The sequence below is a fragment of the Heptranchias perlo genome, chromosome 7 (assembly GCF_035084215.1).
Source record: "Heptranchias perlo isolate sHepPer1 chromosome 7, sHepPer1.hap1, whole genome shotgun sequence".
NCBI classification, from domain to species: domain Eukaryota; kingdom Metazoa; phylum Chordata; class Chondrichthyes; order Hexanchiformes; family Hexanchidae; genus Heptranchias; species Heptranchias perlo.
In genome coordinates, this window is record NC_090331.1 from 20,017,442 (window position 1) to 20,036,356 (window position 18,915).

The following is an 18,915-nucleotide window of genomic DNA, read 5'->3' on the forward strand; positions in this document are numbered from 1 at the left end:
AGTCTTGTGCACACGTATGTCATACGCCAGAGTGTTACACTTTGTTACAGATGCAAAACAACTTTTTTTTTGAAGAGAAAGCCAGTCATTTCACACCAGGTCCTTCTTGCCTGGTGTCCGTATTACAGGAAAGATACCAAATTATTGAATGGAGTCCTACGAAATGCCACAAAACTGATTTCTCAACTTTAGAGGGCGGAGTTATGAGGAAAGATTAATTACTTTGCGACTTTGCTCTCTGGCGAAGAAGAGGAGGGGTGAAGGATATGACTGCGGTCTTTTCAGATTTTACAGGTATAGTTAATTTGAATCTGGGAAAGTTCTGACAGGATTCAAAGGCTAAGGGACAGAGTTTAAAGTGTCAAAAGAAAATATGAATTTTAGGCAGCTTTTTTTGAATTGATGACAGAATTATGGGTCAGAGTACCAGAAGAGTGGTGGAATGGAAAGCCATGCAAGGTTTTCAAAAAGCACTGGATGAATTCCTATTAGGAAACGAGTAAGGAAACTAATGGGAGGATAGGCTAGATGGACCAATGGTCCTCTCCTGCCCAAAACATTATTGTTAATACCTCACATGCCAAACATAGTGCTGGTGCAGGTTCTTTACAAAGAAAACTGCCTCCCCCCAATGACATCACTAAGATATGCGAATGCCTGACTAACCATTATGCTGGATGGTCCCTCAGGAGAACCCCAATCTCTGCATGTCATGGTACTGCATCAAAATAGGTATGTCAGGATGATCAAAAATCAGCACTGCTGGATTAACCACAGCTGCCATGAAAGCACCAGCCATATTTGAGATCCACAGAAGAAGACACCTCAAAGGAAGGGAATCCTTATCATGCGCTACATCACTCCCAAGCACGAGCACAGAGATTGGCACCCCAGCTGTGTTAGAGAATGAGTTAGAGTGGCTCAGTGATAGAGCTCTCGCCTCTGAATTAGAAGGTTGTGGGTTCAAGCCCCACTCCAGAGACTTGAGCACAAAGTCTAGGCTGACACTCCAATTCAATACTGAGAGAATGCTGCACTGTAGGAGGTGCCATCTTTTGGATGAGATGTTAAATTGAGGCCCCGTCTGCCCTCTCAGGTGGATGTTAAAGATCCCATGGCAATATTTTGAAGTAGAACAGGGGAATTCTCCCCAATGGCCTGGGCAATATTTATCTCTCAATCAACATCACTAAAAAAAAGATGATCTGGTCATTATCACAATGCTGTTTGTGAGACCTTGCTGCGTGTAAATTGTCTGCCGTAGTTCGTACATTACAACAGTGACTACACTTCATTGGCTGTAAAGTGCTTTGGGACGTCCTGAGGTCGTGAAAGGTGCTTTATAAATGCAAGTCTTTCATGTCTCTCTTTAGCCTATAGACCCTGTGGACCGAGTAAACCTTTCTATGAGCAGCTCCCCTCACATGCTGTCTTCTAACAGGCCCACTTACTGCTTGCCCTGGCTGTTGAGGCTGCTGTTGCTGCTGCTCCTCTTCCTCCAACTGTTCATGCATCCAAAGGAAAGAAGCAAAATCATCACCCGTGATACACAATGAGTGTTTAATCAGGGTAAGTAAAGGGAAAAATATCAGGAAAAAGCAAACTGCAAGTTCAGACTTGCCTTGGAAATGTACTACTCACAATAGTGCACAGATCCTAAAAACCTGAGTGCCTGCAGGTGAGTGTCCCATTAAATCCAGCTTCCAGTCATGTCTGTCAGTTTGTGAAGCCAATTGCACTAGGCTTCACAAGCGGGTTTGCCACTGGGCTGGACTTATGAATCAACGCCAGAGTTAAAATGGTGGTCGGCAGGTTTCCGGTGGGAAAGGGGTGGTAAGTCGATTTTCCTGATTTTAACTGCTCACCCACCTCAGTCATGTCGGGTGGGTTGGGTTGAAATCAAGGCCATAGACAGATATTATATGGCTTAAACTTAGAAACAGTGTGCTGGAAAACTAAATACTGTACCCTCATGATCTTGAAAACGAAGAATAGCCGTTCTTTCAGATCTTTTGACTTCGATTTCGGCGATTTCCCCACCACCACTGCGTTTGGTATTTGAAAAGTACAAGTCCAGGATTTCATTGGTCAGACTAGGATCAATTCCTTCTATCTGTACAGTATCTGTCTTGTCCAGACGGTGGACAGTGATATGATTCTTTTCAAATAACTTCTGACAACAATTCTGCTGAAAGGACTTGGCATCTACAAAAGCAAAATAAAGGGTAATTCTGTATTACTGCACACATCAATCACAAACTTCAATACAGGCCTCAATGAAACCATTTGATTCAGTTCCACACATCAATCACCGTGGCTTCACGTCCAAACATGCAAATAAATGATTTGCTATTAGCAAAAAAAGCAGAAAAGAATAAAATGCGAGAATACCAACCTATATCAGTTTCAAACGTGACAACCACCGTTTCACCATCTTGCAAAGGTTCAATATGATGCCCTGTGTTATTGCTGAGGCTGTCGATGTACAGTGAAATATGGTCTAACCTCGAGTTGTGTTCAAAACCCTTCAGAGCAAATTTATGGGACTCGCACTTTTCATCTTCTTTGCTTTTATCATATAATTGCACTTTCAGAGTTTTGCCTGCCAGCTCGTGCTGCTTTTGTGAAAGAATTTTTTCCAGGCCTGTAAACATAAACCAGAATGGCAAGATAATCAGTCAGTCAAATTTACCTAGGTATGAAGCTTACATCCCTTATATTACCCATCACAACTATAGCCCTCTTTAGAAATTGTGCAAAGTCCAACCACTTTGAGAATATAACTCGCTCTATAACCAGATGTAATAGGCAACAAAGTGAAAACAACACACAAAGGTATTTTACACTAACTCATCAATCGGTGTACCGCCAGAGGAAATGGAGTCACTAAGTTGGAAGTTTTACTGTGTTCACTACTTAAGGTGAAATCCTAAATGCCTTCTTCATACATAGGATTATGATATTCACTGCAAATAAAGAACTAAGGAAAATTCCCTCATAAACTATCAATTTAGCTTATCAAGCTCTTGAACATGGCTATGGAAAGTGAAAGAATTTGCCTTGGTAGGGTGCGCTGCTCTGAGATTGGAGCCTTACATACAAAGGAAGCCTTGCTTCCCTTCTAGCCAGTTGTTAAAACTGACCTGAGAATGTTTGGTGTGATACCAGGTGTCAAAAGGAGGGAAATGATACATCACCAATACCAAAAATAAAAACAGAAAATGCTAGAGAAGCTCAGTAAGTCAGGCAGCATCTGTGGAGAAAGAATGAGAGTTAATGTTTCAGGTCGAACCTTTGACCTGAAACATTAACTTTGTTTCTTTCTCCACAGATGCTGCCTCACTTGCTGAGCTTCTCCAGCATTTTCTGTTTTTATTTCAGATTTCCAGCATCCGCAGTATTTTGCTTTTGACATCACCTGTACTCACCTTGACGAGTGCAAAAACAACGGGTGATAAATTGGGCCTTGTAGCGCCCGTTGTTTTAGCGCTACACGGCCTCTCCGACATCCAAGATGGCATCTTGGATGCGCACGCACGTTTCCTGCGTGACGTGCGCCAGATGCCATCTTGGTATAGAAGTTTGCACAGGCGCAGATAACGAATGCTGGAATCATGTAAAGTAGGGAGAAAATGGCTTCAATCAGTGTGCAATTCTGATTTAAAGTGATAGGCACCATTTTGGGACTTAACTCTCAACTCAATGCACCATCTTAACCCTGACTATCTGAACGTGTCTTAGAGTGCCTGGAGGACCCCCCACCGACGCTATTTAAAGGGACCATGCAGGATTTACAGGTTAGTGGCTGGATTATTGCTTCTGGCCGTTGAGACATTTGTAACTGTTTTTGGAGGTCTCCTAGACTTCAATACTAGGACACAGGGACATAGCCTAACATTTAGAGCCAGGATGTGCAGGATTGAAGTATAGAAATGCTTCTACACACAAAGGGCGGGGGATGTTTGGAATGCTCTTCTGCAGACAGCAGTTGATGCTATCTCACTTGTGAGTGTTAAATCTGAGATTGATAGATTTCTGTGAACCAAGGGCATTAAGATGGATATATGGTGTTAGGTCAGAGGTCCACCATGATCTCACTGAATGGTGGACCAGGCTCGAGGGGCTAAATGCCATGGCCACTTGCTGCCTCTCGATATGCGCCACCTTCTCCTGTAAGAAAGCAGGACGTGTGCCTGGGTGATGTGCCTGTCATGGTTGGATAGATGCCAGTATGTGTGGCCTGTGAGTTGTGGGTTGGTGGCTTGATCAGTGGTAATGCATAAGGGTGAGAGGAAGCATCTGATTGGAAGAGTTGAGTACTAATGGAAAGAGTTTATTGGTATGTGGGGGATGGGGGGTCCAGTGCTTGGTGCAGTTGATAGGAGACGCCACTCAAGAGTTGACCTCACTCACCTTGACCACTCATGTCAAAGCACTAATCTTCTTCCTGCACTGCATCCATGTTCATGATGCAATGCGCCTGGTATTGACTTCGTCCCCGCTGCCTCTCACTGTCTTTTGAATATATGTCTGGAGGGCCTCTTTCCCCGCACCCCCACCCCCCGGATATAGGATGTCCCTCCTTCTGTCCTCCGCTTGCACCCAAGGTCTCTAGTGCATCAGCAGAGAACCTTGGTGCATGCACTCTCGCAAGCCTGGTACCAACTCAGATTGGTGAGGTCTGGTGTGCAGATTAGAGGATGTGGGATTTAGCAGCGCGCAACCTTTATTCAATGTTTTAACATAACTCATCAGTGTTTAAACAAAGTGATGGGACCTGCATCTGTGTTTTACGTGGGCGATGTCTGATCTCTGTTCAGACTGCATGCAGACAGTAGGCTGTTATTTTCAGCAAATAACAGGTACCAGCAACCTATAAGAGATTTCTAAGAAACATCCTCCCTTTAAGAGATTGAGCTCCTGCTGGTGGTGGAAAGTGCGAATTGCATTGATTCCACGTGCAAGGCCCGGAATGGAACGCCGATTGCAGGTAAGTGCTCCCTTGGGTCGAAACTTGCGTCCTGCCTGCGCAGGGTCCATCGGGCGCGGGGCAGTAGCCCAAAACGGACCCTTATTGAATTTTTTCCCCAACATATTTTATCGTCCCTTCATTCGGTTATGCATGCCATTGTGGCTATTCTAACGGCTTGTGGAAGAGATTGTCATGTTTTGGGATTTTTGATCAGTTTTGCTCTCACAAACAGGATTTTGGGACTGAGTTATGTTTAAGAGTCGTGTTTTTAAACATAGTGAATTTTCAGAAATTTAAAAAGAAGTGGCTAAAGGATGTAGACATTGAATAATGTGTATTAAAGGAAGATGAGCCAGATTGGGAGATGTCACAACTCACAGTCTATTTCAGACTGATACATTAAGGATCTGTTGTCTCATCCCAGGTCCGTTAGCCAGGATGACCAGAGACGTTAAGCATATCATCGTCTCATCTCAGATGGCCAAACAAGTATCCATTCAAATGAGGCCCAATCCCAGAAATGGTTCAGGGCTCCCAACACCAGCTTCAGGCAGGCAGGGTGGCTAACTTTGCACCTGTTACAGGTGGAAGTCGAAAATCCCCCTTCACCACCACCCCCCCCCCAACCCCGGGTGATAAGCAATTCAGATCACAAGGAGCTCCCACGGTTTCACCCGTAGGTTACACTATCATATAATGAGATTCTGGGCAGTACAGAGTACAGACACATTCCTCAACGTAAGACGCTCAGACCACTTATGGGAGTGACCAGCACTGCTGTACCCGAATGTCTAAGGCAGACTCAAAACTTCAAACAGAGGTGAAAAACATGGTTTACAGTTCAGTGGGTTGTTACAAAACATGGGAAGTGAGGTTATTCTAGCTTCTGAAGAAATGTGGCCTCTGATTGGTTGAAAGTCTGTTGATGCAGGAGGATTATGTGGATGGCATTCCCTCAATCCTCTCTCTCTTCCTCCCTTAAGTCAGGAAGTTGCCCTTGAATTGCAAAACATGAGACACCAACATTGACAATGTATATCAGTCTCCTGCTAGAGTATGTGCTATATAATGCAGAGAGTAACTACTTCTCTCAATATTTTTATTGAAAAATCTTAAGGCGTGCCTCATTTGTGTCATACAAACTCGAGCCTAGGAATTCCTGTGCACAACATTAGCGCACGAATGCTCAACAAAGTAATGTCATATGAAGTGGACATTCATGGACAAATATCACATGCAGTCATTTCTAGGCTTGTATTGTTTTCATTCCTGCCACATGTTCTGTCTGTCTGTCTGTCTTCCCCTCCCCCCCCTCAGATGTTACAGTTAATGATATAAACATTTACCATCTCTGCTAGTGCAGGTCACAAACCAAGAGCTTTCATCATTTACAGAGATTTCCGCATCTCGTGCAATTCTTTCAAAATACATTACAACTACATCCAAATCAAGTGGACAGTCACTGCTAACCAACAGCACAGGGTTGGAACTGCTTTCCTCTCTCTCGGAGGATTCCAAAACTGAAAGAGAAAAATGTATTTTTCCTCAAATAATGATTGTGCCACATAATGATTACCATGACAAGATGTACATTGATCTGCAGAGACAAAAGTCTGTACCTGACTCTTCCACTGGAACTGAGGATCCTTGGTTTTCAAATCTCTTTGCCAGACTCTGCTTGGGGAAAGTAGAAAAAGACTATTGTACACAATGGGCTACCAAATTGTTATGGATAAAGTAAAGGTGCATTCGACGTAAATTAAATTAAAACAAAGAATACAAATAAAACAAAAAATTGTCAATTCACATTCTATTTTTCCCCTAATTTTCTCCCCTGAATGTGTTAGCTCATTCTGAGGTATGATTTTACCACAGACTCTATTATACCTTTGGCATCCGATTCAAGTGGACATTCTTTATGTATGAGCAAAGATAGCAGTGCCATCAGCTATTTGCCTGTGAGAGCCATCACAGCTAAGCCCACTCGTATTCTCACCCAACAGTAACATATTCATACTTCCCAGTAGGTCTCACTGAATAGGGATCAGGAAACAAGATCATAAAATCATACAGTACAGAAGGAGGCTATTCGGCCCATCATGCCTGTGCCGGCTCTTTGAAGGAGCTGTCCAATTAAGATCCACTGCGCTGCTCTTTCCCCATAGTCCTGCAAATTTCTCCTTTTGAAGTATTTGTCCAATTCCTTTTTGAAAGTTACTATTGAATCGGCTTTCACCACCCTTTCAGACAGTGCATTCCAGATCGTAACAACGAATCTGCGGAAAATAAAATTCTCCTCATTTCCTCCCTGGATTTTTTGTCAATTATCTTAAATCTGTGTCCTCTCCTTACCGACCCTTCTGCCGGTGGAAACAGTTTCTCCCTATCTACTCTATCAAAACCTCGCATAATTTTGAAAATCGTAAGTGATTTTTCCCTCCTATGTATAAGAAATGACTTACCTGTTCATGTTTATTGTGTTTTTGTGAACGGGTCAGTAATTGACTTTGCACTATTGCTGGCTCTCTGTTGGTACCTGCTGTCACTCCAATGGGGCTCACAGAGCTTTCCATACAACCGTCCTCCTTATACAGCGTAACCTGTAGATGGATTGGCTCCGGGTCTGACAGCTGCACCATGTGGAACTCCTTCTTCACAACATGTTTCTGCACTAATAACACAGATTAAACATGAATCAGAATTTGATAAGAATAATCTCCCTTCATCCTTTAACAGTCGACTCACTGCTTCCAGTGACAGTCACCAAGGTGTGGTTTACATAAGAACATATGTGGTTTACATAAGAACATAAGAAATAGGAGCAGGAATAGGCCATTCGGGCCCCCGAGCCTGCTCCGCCATTCAATAAGATCATGGCTGATCTTCGACCACAACTCCACTTTCCAGCTCAATCCCCATATCTCTTGATTCTCCTAAAATCTATCTATCTCAGCCTTGAATTATACTCAATGACTCAGCATCCACAGCCCTCTGGGGTAGAGAATTCCAAAGATTCACAACCCTCTGAGTAAAGAAATTCCTTCTTATCTCAGTCTTAAATGGCTGACCCCTTATCCTGCAACTATGCCCCCTAGTTCTAGACTCTCCAGCCAGAGGAAACAACATCTCAGCATCTACCCCGTCAAGCCCCCTCAGAATCTTATATGTTTCAATGCGATCACCTCTCATTCTTCTAAACTCCAGAGAGTATAGGCCCATTCTACTCAACAATCAGCCTTTCATTGCATTTAATTATTAAAATTTGTTTTTGTCATTTTACTACCAAGATTACACTATTTTCAGCCAAGCTACATTAGGACCTGGACATTATCCAGGCTTGGGGTAACAAGTGGAGATAACATTCATGTCACATAAGGGTCAGGTAATGGCCATCTCAAGCAAGAAAATGCCCAACCCTCTTCCCCTAAACCTCAATGGCAGCATCATCATCAATTCCTCCACCGTCAACAGCCTTGATGTCACCAATAGTCAGACGTTTAACTGAATCAGCCATGTCATGTCTACAAGAGCAGGTCAGAGGCAGGGTACTCTGCAATGAGTGGTTCACCTGCTGACCCATCAAAGCCTCTCCACCATCTAAAGGCTGAAGTTAGGAGTATGATAGAATGCTCACCACTCCCCTGGATGGATGCAGCTGCAACAACACTCAAGTAGCTCAACACCATCCAGGACAAAGCAGTCTGCTTTATTGTCATCTTGCCACTGGACTCAATATCTTACGTAGAATTATATTGGGCCAGAAATTGCTCCTGAGCGGTGAATCGGCAGCGCTCATTAGATTTAAAGTCGCCCACTAAGTTAACGCGTTCTCTTTGGCGGCAACTTCCTTAAACCATGAGTTCAAAATAACATCAGCATTCTTTCCCGGGCTGTATGAGTGATGAAAGGATCTCTAAGGCCCCTCCATCAATCAACTTGAAGCAAGCCACGCTGTGAGAACCAGGAAGTGCAGTTCATACAAACAGCGCAGACTAAAAACCCAGATATGCCTGATAAGGTATTATAAAATGACATAGAGAAAGCGAAATGAAAAGAGGTCAGATAAAAAGACTAAAATAAAAGAGACAGAAAGAAAAAGTTTTAAAAAATGTAAATTTTTTAATTAAATATTTTTTTAAATGTCCAAAAACTATTAAAATCAAGAGCAATGAGACTCCACATTTTTAAAAATTAATTTTTAGTGCCAGACAGGTTGTTTGGCAGTTATTAAGACTTACCATGCTGTTAAAATTTAGTTTGGACCTAAAAAGACACAGTGTAGCTGCTTTGTAGCATGATTAGTTAGTTTCCAACTGGGCAGGAGAGCAAGTTGGTGCTGGTCCATTGATTCCAGTGATTGTAGCCGGTGAGTTCCCTTTACGGCGAAGCTGTCATATTGCCGGCGAACCAGGAAGAGCAAGTTTCGGATTTCTGCTTTTATCTGCGCATGTGCGGTCACTGGAACTTGCTCTTCGATTTCACTACTAATAGTGGTGAGCGCTGTTAGTCTCACCGTTATATTGAAAGCAATTTCTGGCCAATGAATGTACAGCATGGAAACAGGTCAATTGGCCCAAAAAGTCCAGGCCGATGTTTATGCTTCACACGAGCCTCCTACCTCCATACTTCATCCCACCCTATCAGCATATCCTTCTATTCCTTTCTCCCTCATGTGTTTATCTAGCGTCCCCTTAAATGCATCTATGCAAATCGCCTCAACTACTCCTTGTGGTAGCAAGTTCAACATTCTAACCACTCTTTGGGTAAAGAATTTTCTCCTGAATTCCCTATTGAATTTATTAGTGACTATCTTTTTTTATGGCCCTTAGTTCTGATCTCCCCTGCAAGTGATGTTTCCACCACTCCCTCCAGCACCAACGTATACGTACTATGTACAGGCTGCACTGCAGCAACTCACCAACCCTGTTTCAACAGCATCTCCCAGCCCTTCAATCATTACAAAAGCAGTGAGATCATGGGAACACCATCACCTCCAAGTTTCCTTCCAAGTCACACACTATCCTGTCTTGGGTCAAAATCCTCAAATTTCCTACCGAACAAAATTGTGGGAGCACCAACAACAGAAGGACTGCAGCGATTCGAGAAGAAAGCCCATCACTACTTTCTCAGGGCAACTAGGGACGGGCAATAAAATGCGGCTTTGAAAGCATCATCCACATCCTGAGAACAAATATATTTAAAAGAAATTTTAGAAAAGGTCACTCCAAAGCCTTTTTAATCGCTAACTTCTCAGCATGAGCCCTGTAATTTTAACAATGTTGCCTCAGATATGCTGTTATGCACATTGTCTACAGCTTCCTCCAAAATAAAGCAGCATTACACATGCACATGTCTGTATATTCTATGTCATGTATCAAGTTCATACTACAACATGTTACATATGTGCTGTTCCATGTGTCAAGTACATACTTGTGCAGGTAGTGATGATTCAAGTTTCAGAGGAACCACAGTTTAACCACATTCTGTGTAACTAGTTTAACCAATCAAAAAATCAGATTAAGGGTATGGTAGCCTAATAGTTATGGTACCGGACTAGCAACCCAGAGGTCAGGAGTTCATAATCCCACCATGAGTTCAACACATCTGGTAATTTGTGGGCTAGCACCAGGACAATTACCATGGATTATTGTAAAAACCCAACTGGTTCACTAATGTCCTTCAGGGAAGGGAGCTTGCTATCCCTACTTGTGTGCCAGTTCTGCCCACATCCCACAAACAAATACTAAAAGAAATAAGCATCTGCCTCCTGCCACATCCACTTGCCTGAAGGAGTTGCACTATTAGGTTGGTGTAATAAAGGCTCCCACACATCATGATGTGCACCGATATATGGGCTATGTATTATCTACAGATAACACGCTGGGGCAAACATATGCTTTGCCAATGCCGGACCATCATATGGGCTGGGTTTTGGTGGAGGTAAAAGAGCTGCTCTGAGATAGAGCAACAGCATACTGCAAAAGTCCTTGCCATACTTACATGGCCACAAGATACTAATATAACAATAACATAAGAGAGAAAACTTAAACTGAATCTCTTGTATTTATTTCAACATAAAGAACTTCAACATAAACCAAAATTAATATTCAATTACCAAAATAATCAGTTTGTGCAAGAATTTAAATCAGATTGAGAGAGCATGCCATACGGATCTTTAAACTGCTGAGAAACAGTGGATAATATAGATATAAGGAGGACAGTCAGCACAAGCAGGAGGATACAAGAGGATTAATTTTCCAATTGTGCATTCTCTCATGGAGTCTCACTCAAAATGTGCTGCATGCCCGCGATTTGTCAATATGGGCTCCCCGCAGGTAAGGCTCTCCACCAGGAATGCACAACCGGAAAAATTTACACTAAGATTGAGTTTTTTGAAGGGGTAACCAAGAAGATAGATGAGGGCTGTGCAGTAGACGTGGTCTACATGGACTTTAGCAAAGCCTTTGACAAGGTACCGCATGGTAGGTTGTTACATAAGGTTAAATCTCACGGGATCCAAGGTGAGGTAGCCAATTGGATACAAAATTGGATTGACGACAGAAGACAGAGGGTGGTTGTAGAGGGTTGTTTTTCAAACTGGAGGCCTGTGACCAGCGGTGTGCCTCAGGGATCGGTGCTGGGTCCACTCTTATTTGTTATTTATATTAATGATTTGGATGAGAATTTAGGAGGCATGGTTAGTAAGTTTGCAGATGACACCAAGATTGGTGGCATTGTGGACAGTGAAGAAGGTTATCTAGGATTGCAACGGGATCTTGATAAATTGGGCCAGTGGGCCGATGAATGGCAGATGGAGTTTAATTTAGATAAATGTGAGGTGATGCATTTTGGTAGATCGAATCGGGCCAGGACCTACTCCGTTAATGGTAGGGCGTTGGGGAGAGTTATAGAACAAAGAGATCTAGGAGTACAGGTTCATAGCTCCTTGAAAGTGGAGTCACAGGTGGATAGGGTGGTGAAGAAGGCATTCAGCATGCTTGGTTTCATTGGTCAGAACAATGAATACAGGAGTTGGGATGTCTTGTTGAAGTTGTACAAGACATTAGTAAGGCCACACTTGGAATACGATGTACAGTTCTGGTCACCCTATTATAGAAAATATATTATTAAACTAGAAAGAGTGCAGAAAAGATTTACTAGGATGCTACCGGGACTTGATGGTTTGACTTATAGGGAGAGGTTGGATAGACTGAGACTTTTTTCCCTGGAGAGTAGGAGGTTTAGGGGTGATCTTATAGAAGTCTATAAAGTAATGAGGGGCATAGATAAGGTAGATAGTCAAAATCTTTTCCCAAAGGTAGGGGAGTCTATAACGAGGGGGCATAGATTTAAGGTGAGAGGGGAGAAATACAAAAGGGTCCAGAGGGGCAATCTTTTCACTCAAAGGGTGGTGAGTGTCTGGAACGAGCTGCCAGAGGCAGTAGTAGAGGCGGGTACAATTTTGTCTTTTAAAACGTATTTGGACAGTTACATGGGTAAGATGGGTATAGAGGGATATGGGCCAAGTGCAGGCAATTGGGACTAGCTTAGTGGTTTAAACTGGGCGACATGGACATGTTGGGCCGAAGGGCCTGTTTCCATGTTGTAAACTTCTATGATTCTATGATTCTAAGTACAAATTAACAACCCTCAAGGAGGAAAGTGATTAGAAGAAACTGTTTTTTCCCTAAACAGTAATGGATTGTGGAATAGACTATCAACGACAACTTGTGTTAATTCATTTCAAAAGAAATAGATATTTTTCTGATCAGGAATGGGGGTGTAAAATATAATTATATAAATAGAGATGATCAGATACCTTTGGAACACAGTGCTCAAAATGTTATTTGTGCAAGTAATAAAGGCATGATGAAACCCTAGGTATTTACCAGGGGAATTTTGCAAAATTGTAAACACTTCCCTCTCTGTTTCTAACCTTTGTACCAGTGAAACTTTTAAATGTAAAACTAAATTTGAAAGCAGAGTGACAGTGTTAACTTTCAGCTAGAGTCTGTTCCCGAAACAGCCAGATGCATTTTGCCCTCAAGGCAACAGTACAGTACTGTCATACTGCTCACTGCCTTATTACTTTTATGATGTGGAGATGCCGGTGATGGACTGGGGTGGACAAATGTAAGGAATCTTACAACACCAGGTTATAGTCCAACAGTTTTATTTGAAAATCACAAGCTTTCGGAGGCTTTCTTCTTCGTCAGGTGAGTGACGAAGGAGAAAGCCTCCGAAAGCTTGTGATTTTCAAATAAAACTGTTGGACTATAACCTGGTGTTGTAAGATTCCTTACATTTATTACTTTTATAGCATTACATATGATCAGTATCTCAATGACGATCACCAATTGCAAATCTGTGCTTTTCTTTCGATGTAAACACGATAAAGTGTCTTGGCAGTAAATGACTTGGATGCTGAAACCAAGGGGTAGATTTTAACTTTCACCACAGATATTGCCAACCCAAACTGAAGTGGCTGGAAAGGAAAATCGGACATGGTGTATAATGGGCAGCCGATCCGCTACCGGCTGTTTTCCGCCAAGCAGCGAAAATTAAAATATACCCCAAAATGTCAGCTTGGCAAATTTTGCTGACAAACCTAAATTAGGAAATGCTATAGAGAAGTAGTGAAAAATCTGCAAAATGATTTAGACCAATTCCACAACTGGTCAGAAAAATTACAAATAAAATTTAACACTGAAATACAGGACAAAAAAAAAGTGTCTGACATATATAATGAATGGAACTGAATTAGCATGCAGAGACTGAGAAAGCAATCCTGGGACTGATCATGGGCTCATCACTTTTAAGGTTGGGACAACGTGGCAAAGAAATTAAAAAGCTACCAGAATACTGAGATGTAAACAGGATCATTTTCCAGCAGGGAGCCTCCTATGCTGAAAGCTCATATCCAAAATTCAAGACATGATTTTCTGACTATTAATTTAAATGGTCAGAAAATCGTGCACAGCAGCACCTGGATTTCCGATATGCACTTAAAGCAGGCATGGCTCCCAACACAAAGTCAACCCTACAGTCAGAAAGTAGGGTACGGTGATTAATAGAGTTCATGAGAAATATATTCCTCTAAAAAACAGGAACAAACTAGCCAATAATGTAATATCATGGATGAATAAAGAAATAAGGGTAAAATTGAAACTAAAAAAAATAAACAAACACTAAGTACATAGACAATAAAGGAATAAAGTTCCATTCGCAACCCCTCAGATAATGAAGCAGTTCATGCCTGCATGCAGCAAGACCTGGACAACATTCAGGCTTGGGCTGTAAGTGGCAAGTAACATTCGCGCTAGACAAGTGCCAGGCAATGACCATCTCCAACAAGAGAGAGTCTAACCACCTCCCCTTGACATTCAACGGCATTACCATCGCCGAATCCCCCACCATCAACATCCTGGGGGTCACCATTGACCAGAAACTTAACTGGACCAGCCACATAAATACTGTGGCTACAAGAGCAGGTCAGAGGCTGGGTATTCTGCGGCGAGTGACTCACCTCCTGACTCCCCAAAGCCTTTCCACCATCTACAAGGCACAAGTCAGGAGTGTGATGGAATACTCTCCACTTGCCTGGATGAGTGCAGCTCGACACCATCCTGGACAAAGCAGCCCGCTTGATTGGCACCCCATCCACCACCCTAAACATTCACTCCCTTCACCACCAGCGCACAGTGGCTGCAGTGTGTACCATCCACAGGGTGCATTGCAGCAACTCGCCATGGCTTCTACGACAGCACCTCCCAAACCCGCGACCTCTACCACCTGGAAGGACAAGAGCAGCAGGCACATGGGAACAACACCACTTGCACGTTCCCCTCCAAGTCACACACCATCCTGATTTGGAAATATATCGCCGTTCCTTCATCGTCGCTGGGTCAAAATCCTGGAACTCCCTTCCTAACAGCACTGTGGGAGAACCTTCACCACACGGACTGCAGCGGTTCAAGAAGGTGGCTCACCACCACCTTCTCAAGGGCAATTTGGGATGCCTACATCCCATGAATTAATAAAAAAAAATAAAAGGAAATATGAAGAAGTTAGGAATGAATTCATAAAAACAATTAGGAAAGCAAAGAGGAACTACGAAATTAAATTATCAAGGAATATAAAAACAAATAGTAAAGTATTCTACAGACACATAAATAACAAAAGAAAAATCAGATTAGGGAGAGAGCCCCTAAGGGATGCACAAGATAAACTCACAGGTAATGACATGAAATGGCAAAAATATTGAATAGTTACTATGCCTCAGTATTTACCAGGGAGACTAACAAGGTGTGTATGACATTAGAAGAAGATCAAAAAAAATAAAGACATTTAAGATAGAAAGAGAGGAGATAATTGATAAACTGATCAAACTTAGAGAGGATAAGACACCTGATCCGAATGGATTGCATCCACGCATATTAAAAGTATCTAGGGAAGAGATAGCAGAGGCACTGTTACATATATATAAAAATTTATTAGGAAATGGAATAGTGCTAGAGGACTGGTGGACAGCTAATATGATTCCTATATTTAAAAAGGGAGATAGAAAAGTCCAGGGAACTATAGACCAGTTAGCTTAACGTTGATGTTAGGAAAGATAATGGAATCTTTGCTCAAAGATGTAATGGAAAAACATCTAGAAACTGAAAATATAATATAGTCGGCACGGATTTCAAAAGGTAAAGTCGTGCTTGATCAACCTTATTGAATTCTTTGAAGAAGTAACAGAAAGAGTAGACAAGGTTAAGATAGTAGATGTAATATATTTGAATTTTCAAAAGGCCTTCGATTAAGTACTGCATAGTAGTCTCATGACTAAGGTCAGAGCATGTGGAGTCAGGGGGCAGGTAGCAGAATGGATAGCAATTTGGCTACAAAACTGAAAACAGAGAGTAGGGGTAAAGGGTAGCTATTCAGACTGGCAAAAGGTGGGAAGTGGTGTTCCACAGGGATTGGTGCTGGGACCACTGTTGTTCACCATTTACTTCAACGATTTGCACTCCGCAATCGGAAGTACAATTTCAAAATTTGCAAATGACACCAAATTAGGAGGTATAGTTAATACTAAGGAAGAATGTGACAAAATACAGAAAGACATTAATAAACTTGCAGAATGGGCATGTAAATGGCAAATATAGATAAGTGTGATGTGGTATATTTTGGTAGGAAGGATAAGGAGGGCAAATATTGCTTGGATAGTAAGAGTCTAAATGGGGCAGAAGAGCAAAGAGATCTAGAGGTACAGATACACAAATCACTAAAAGAGGAGATGCAGGTTAACAAGGCCATAAAAACTGGGATTCATTTCTAGAGGGATAGAATTGAAAAGCAGAGAAGTTATGTTAAGCTTGTATAGAACCTTGGTTAGACCACACTTGTACAACTCTGCACAGTTCTGGTCTCCATATTATAAAAAAGATGTAGAGGCATTGAAGAAGGTGTTACCAGAACTGAGAGGATATACTTATCATGAAAGACTCAACAGGCTGGGGCTCTTTTCTCTAGCAAAGAAAAGGCTGAGTGGTGATCTGATAGAGGTCTTTAAGATAATTAAAGGGTTTGATGGAGTAGACATAGAGAAAATGTTTCCACTTGTGGGGGAATCCAAAACTAGAGGTCATAAATATAAGATAGTCACTAATAAATCCAATAGGGAATTCAGGAGAAACTTATTTTCCCAAAGAGTGGTAAGAATGTGGAATGTGCTATCACAGGGAGTAGATGAGGTAAATAGAATAGATGCATTTAAAAGGAAGCTGGATAACACATGAGGGAGAAAGGAATAGAAGGATATGCTGATAGGGTGAGATGAAGGTGGGTGGAGGAGGCTCATGTGGGGCATAAACGCCAGCATAGACAAGTAGGGCCGAATGGCCTGTATCTCTGCTGTAGACTCTATGTAACTCTATTTAAATCTACAGAGGTTAAGCTACCACTTTGTAATAGACTGGTCAGACCATATTTGGAGTCTTCTGTGATCAGATCTGATCACCACACTACAAAAAGAGACACAGGCATTGAGAAGGGTTCAAAGATAGCAGCAAGACTGAGCTCTGTACCCTTTCCAATGCCAGTGCCTCTTTTTGTAGCAGATAAAGGGAATGAACTAGAGGGAAAAAATTAGACAAGATCAAGTCTAGAAAGAATGCAGGACCACTTCAAGGTTTATAAATTATTAAATGTTACAGATAAAGTCAACCCAGAATATTACTTCAAAGTAAGCTCAGGAAGTTGGACAGACTACATAAATTTAAATTGGTGAAAAGTCAATTTTAAACAGATTTCAGGAAGAATTTTTTACTCAAAAAGGTAAGTAGCTGGAATAATCTGCCAGACAAGTAATAAACAAATAGGCTCATTGAAAATGCAGTTGGATGGTAAAATGGGAGGAGGAACAAAAGGTGACCGAGTGAATTGACCCTTTCATGTTCATTCAAATAAAAACAAAATACTACGGCCGCAGGAAATCTGAAATAAAAACAGAAAATGCTGGTAACACTCAGCAGCTCAGGCAGCATCTGTGGAGAGAGAAACAGAGTTAATGTTTCAGGTCGATGACCTTTCATCGGAACTGGAAGAAGTTAGAGATTTAAAAGTTTATAAGCAAGTACAGAGCCAGGGAAAGAGGGGGTGGTGGAGGAGGGGAGGAAAGTACAAAACGGAAGGTCTGTGATAGGGTGGTGGGCAGAACTCTTTAAATGACAAAAGGAGTGATGGTGCAAGGCAAGAGGGAGTGGTATTGGGACAAGTAAAGAAGCAAAAGATGGGTCTAGAGGAGTTATAAATGGCAACAGCAGAACCATTACTAACATGTGCTGTCCTGCTGTTCTTGGTCATATCTATTTTTATCTTCCTTTTGTAATAAAGGTTTCGCGTAAACACAGGGCATGGTACACGGAACACCTTGGAATGCAACTGGCAGTCCTGCAGAGGAACATTACAGTCAGCAAAAATGTGTTCCAGGAAAGAAGATAAATCTTTGTTTTCATATCCAAATACTTTCAGTTCCTCTAATGCTGGTAAGCCAGATATATCCTAAATAGTTTCTATAGTTTTTATATATTTATATACGAAGGTAGATTTTCAACTTGCTGCTTGGCAGTAACATTGGCATTATGGATTGGCTGCCCATTACTGATTTCAATGGAAACAAAAATCAAGTGATTCCTATAATAGGTGGACGATTTACGTCAGTTTTACTCCCAAAAGGCAAGTTGAAAATCTACCTTGCAGTGTTTTAAGGACCACCTGTAGCTAGTCACTGATTATCACATCACATACTCTTTCTCTTGAATTTTTACAGTCAACGGAGAGAAAGAAGCACAATTTATCACAAGATATAACTGAATTTTGGGATACTTCACAGTTATAATACTGATATAAAGAGGAACAGTCATCTCTACAAATCCCGCAGGGGGATTAAGGAAGGAGTCCACTGGGAGCAATATAGGAAAATACAGAAATGGGTTAAACAGGTGAGCAGAGAGGGGCAAAGAGAGACCTGGAAACAAGCAGAGCAGCAGAGGCAAAACATAATAGTAAAAAATATATATTTCATTACCATAACATAAGAACAGGAGCAGGCCATTCAGGTCCTCAAGCACTTTTTTTAATATTTTAAAATATACTTTATTTCATAAAATTTAAAGATACGCACAGCTCAATGTAAAAGGACACAATTTCAAGCAATATAGTTCCAACCAACACAATGCAGATCGTACACACTATGATCTCATTATTACAATTCAAAACACAGAACATATCTTCGAAAACATTCTGTGCAATTCAAAGTGGGGTGGCTTTATACAGTGGCCTTTCCCAATACAGCCTTTGCATAGGCAGCACCTCGCTTCAGTACGTCCCGCAGCACATACTCCTGGACCTTGGAGTAGGCCAGTCGGCAACACTCGGTTGTGGACAGCTCC

At 41.8% G+C, this 18,915-nt stretch overlaps 1 protein-coding gene across 1 annotated transcript in view; it reads right to left on the reverse strand.

Annotated features, from left to right (window-relative positions):
* The window catches only part of parp14rs3 (poly(ADP-ribose) polymerase family member 14-related sequence 3), a 98,971-nt gene that overhangs the window by 77,690 nt on the left and 2,366 nt on the right, over positions 1-18,915 (reverse strand). Inside the window, exons 2-6 of the mRNA XM_067987154.1 lie at positions 7,435-7,643; positions 6,592-6,646; positions 6,319-6,492; positions 2,396-2,644; positions 1,969-2,205 (exon numbers count right to left, since the gene is read on the reverse strand). Of these exons, the coding sequence (XP_067843255.1) occupies positions 1,969-2,205; positions 2,396-2,644; positions 6,319-6,492; positions 6,592-6,646; positions 7,435-7,643 (924 nt within the window). The remainder of the gene's footprint in view (positions 1-1,968; positions 2,206-2,395; positions 2,645-6,318; positions 6,493-6,591; positions 6,647-7,434; positions 7,644-18,915) is intronic.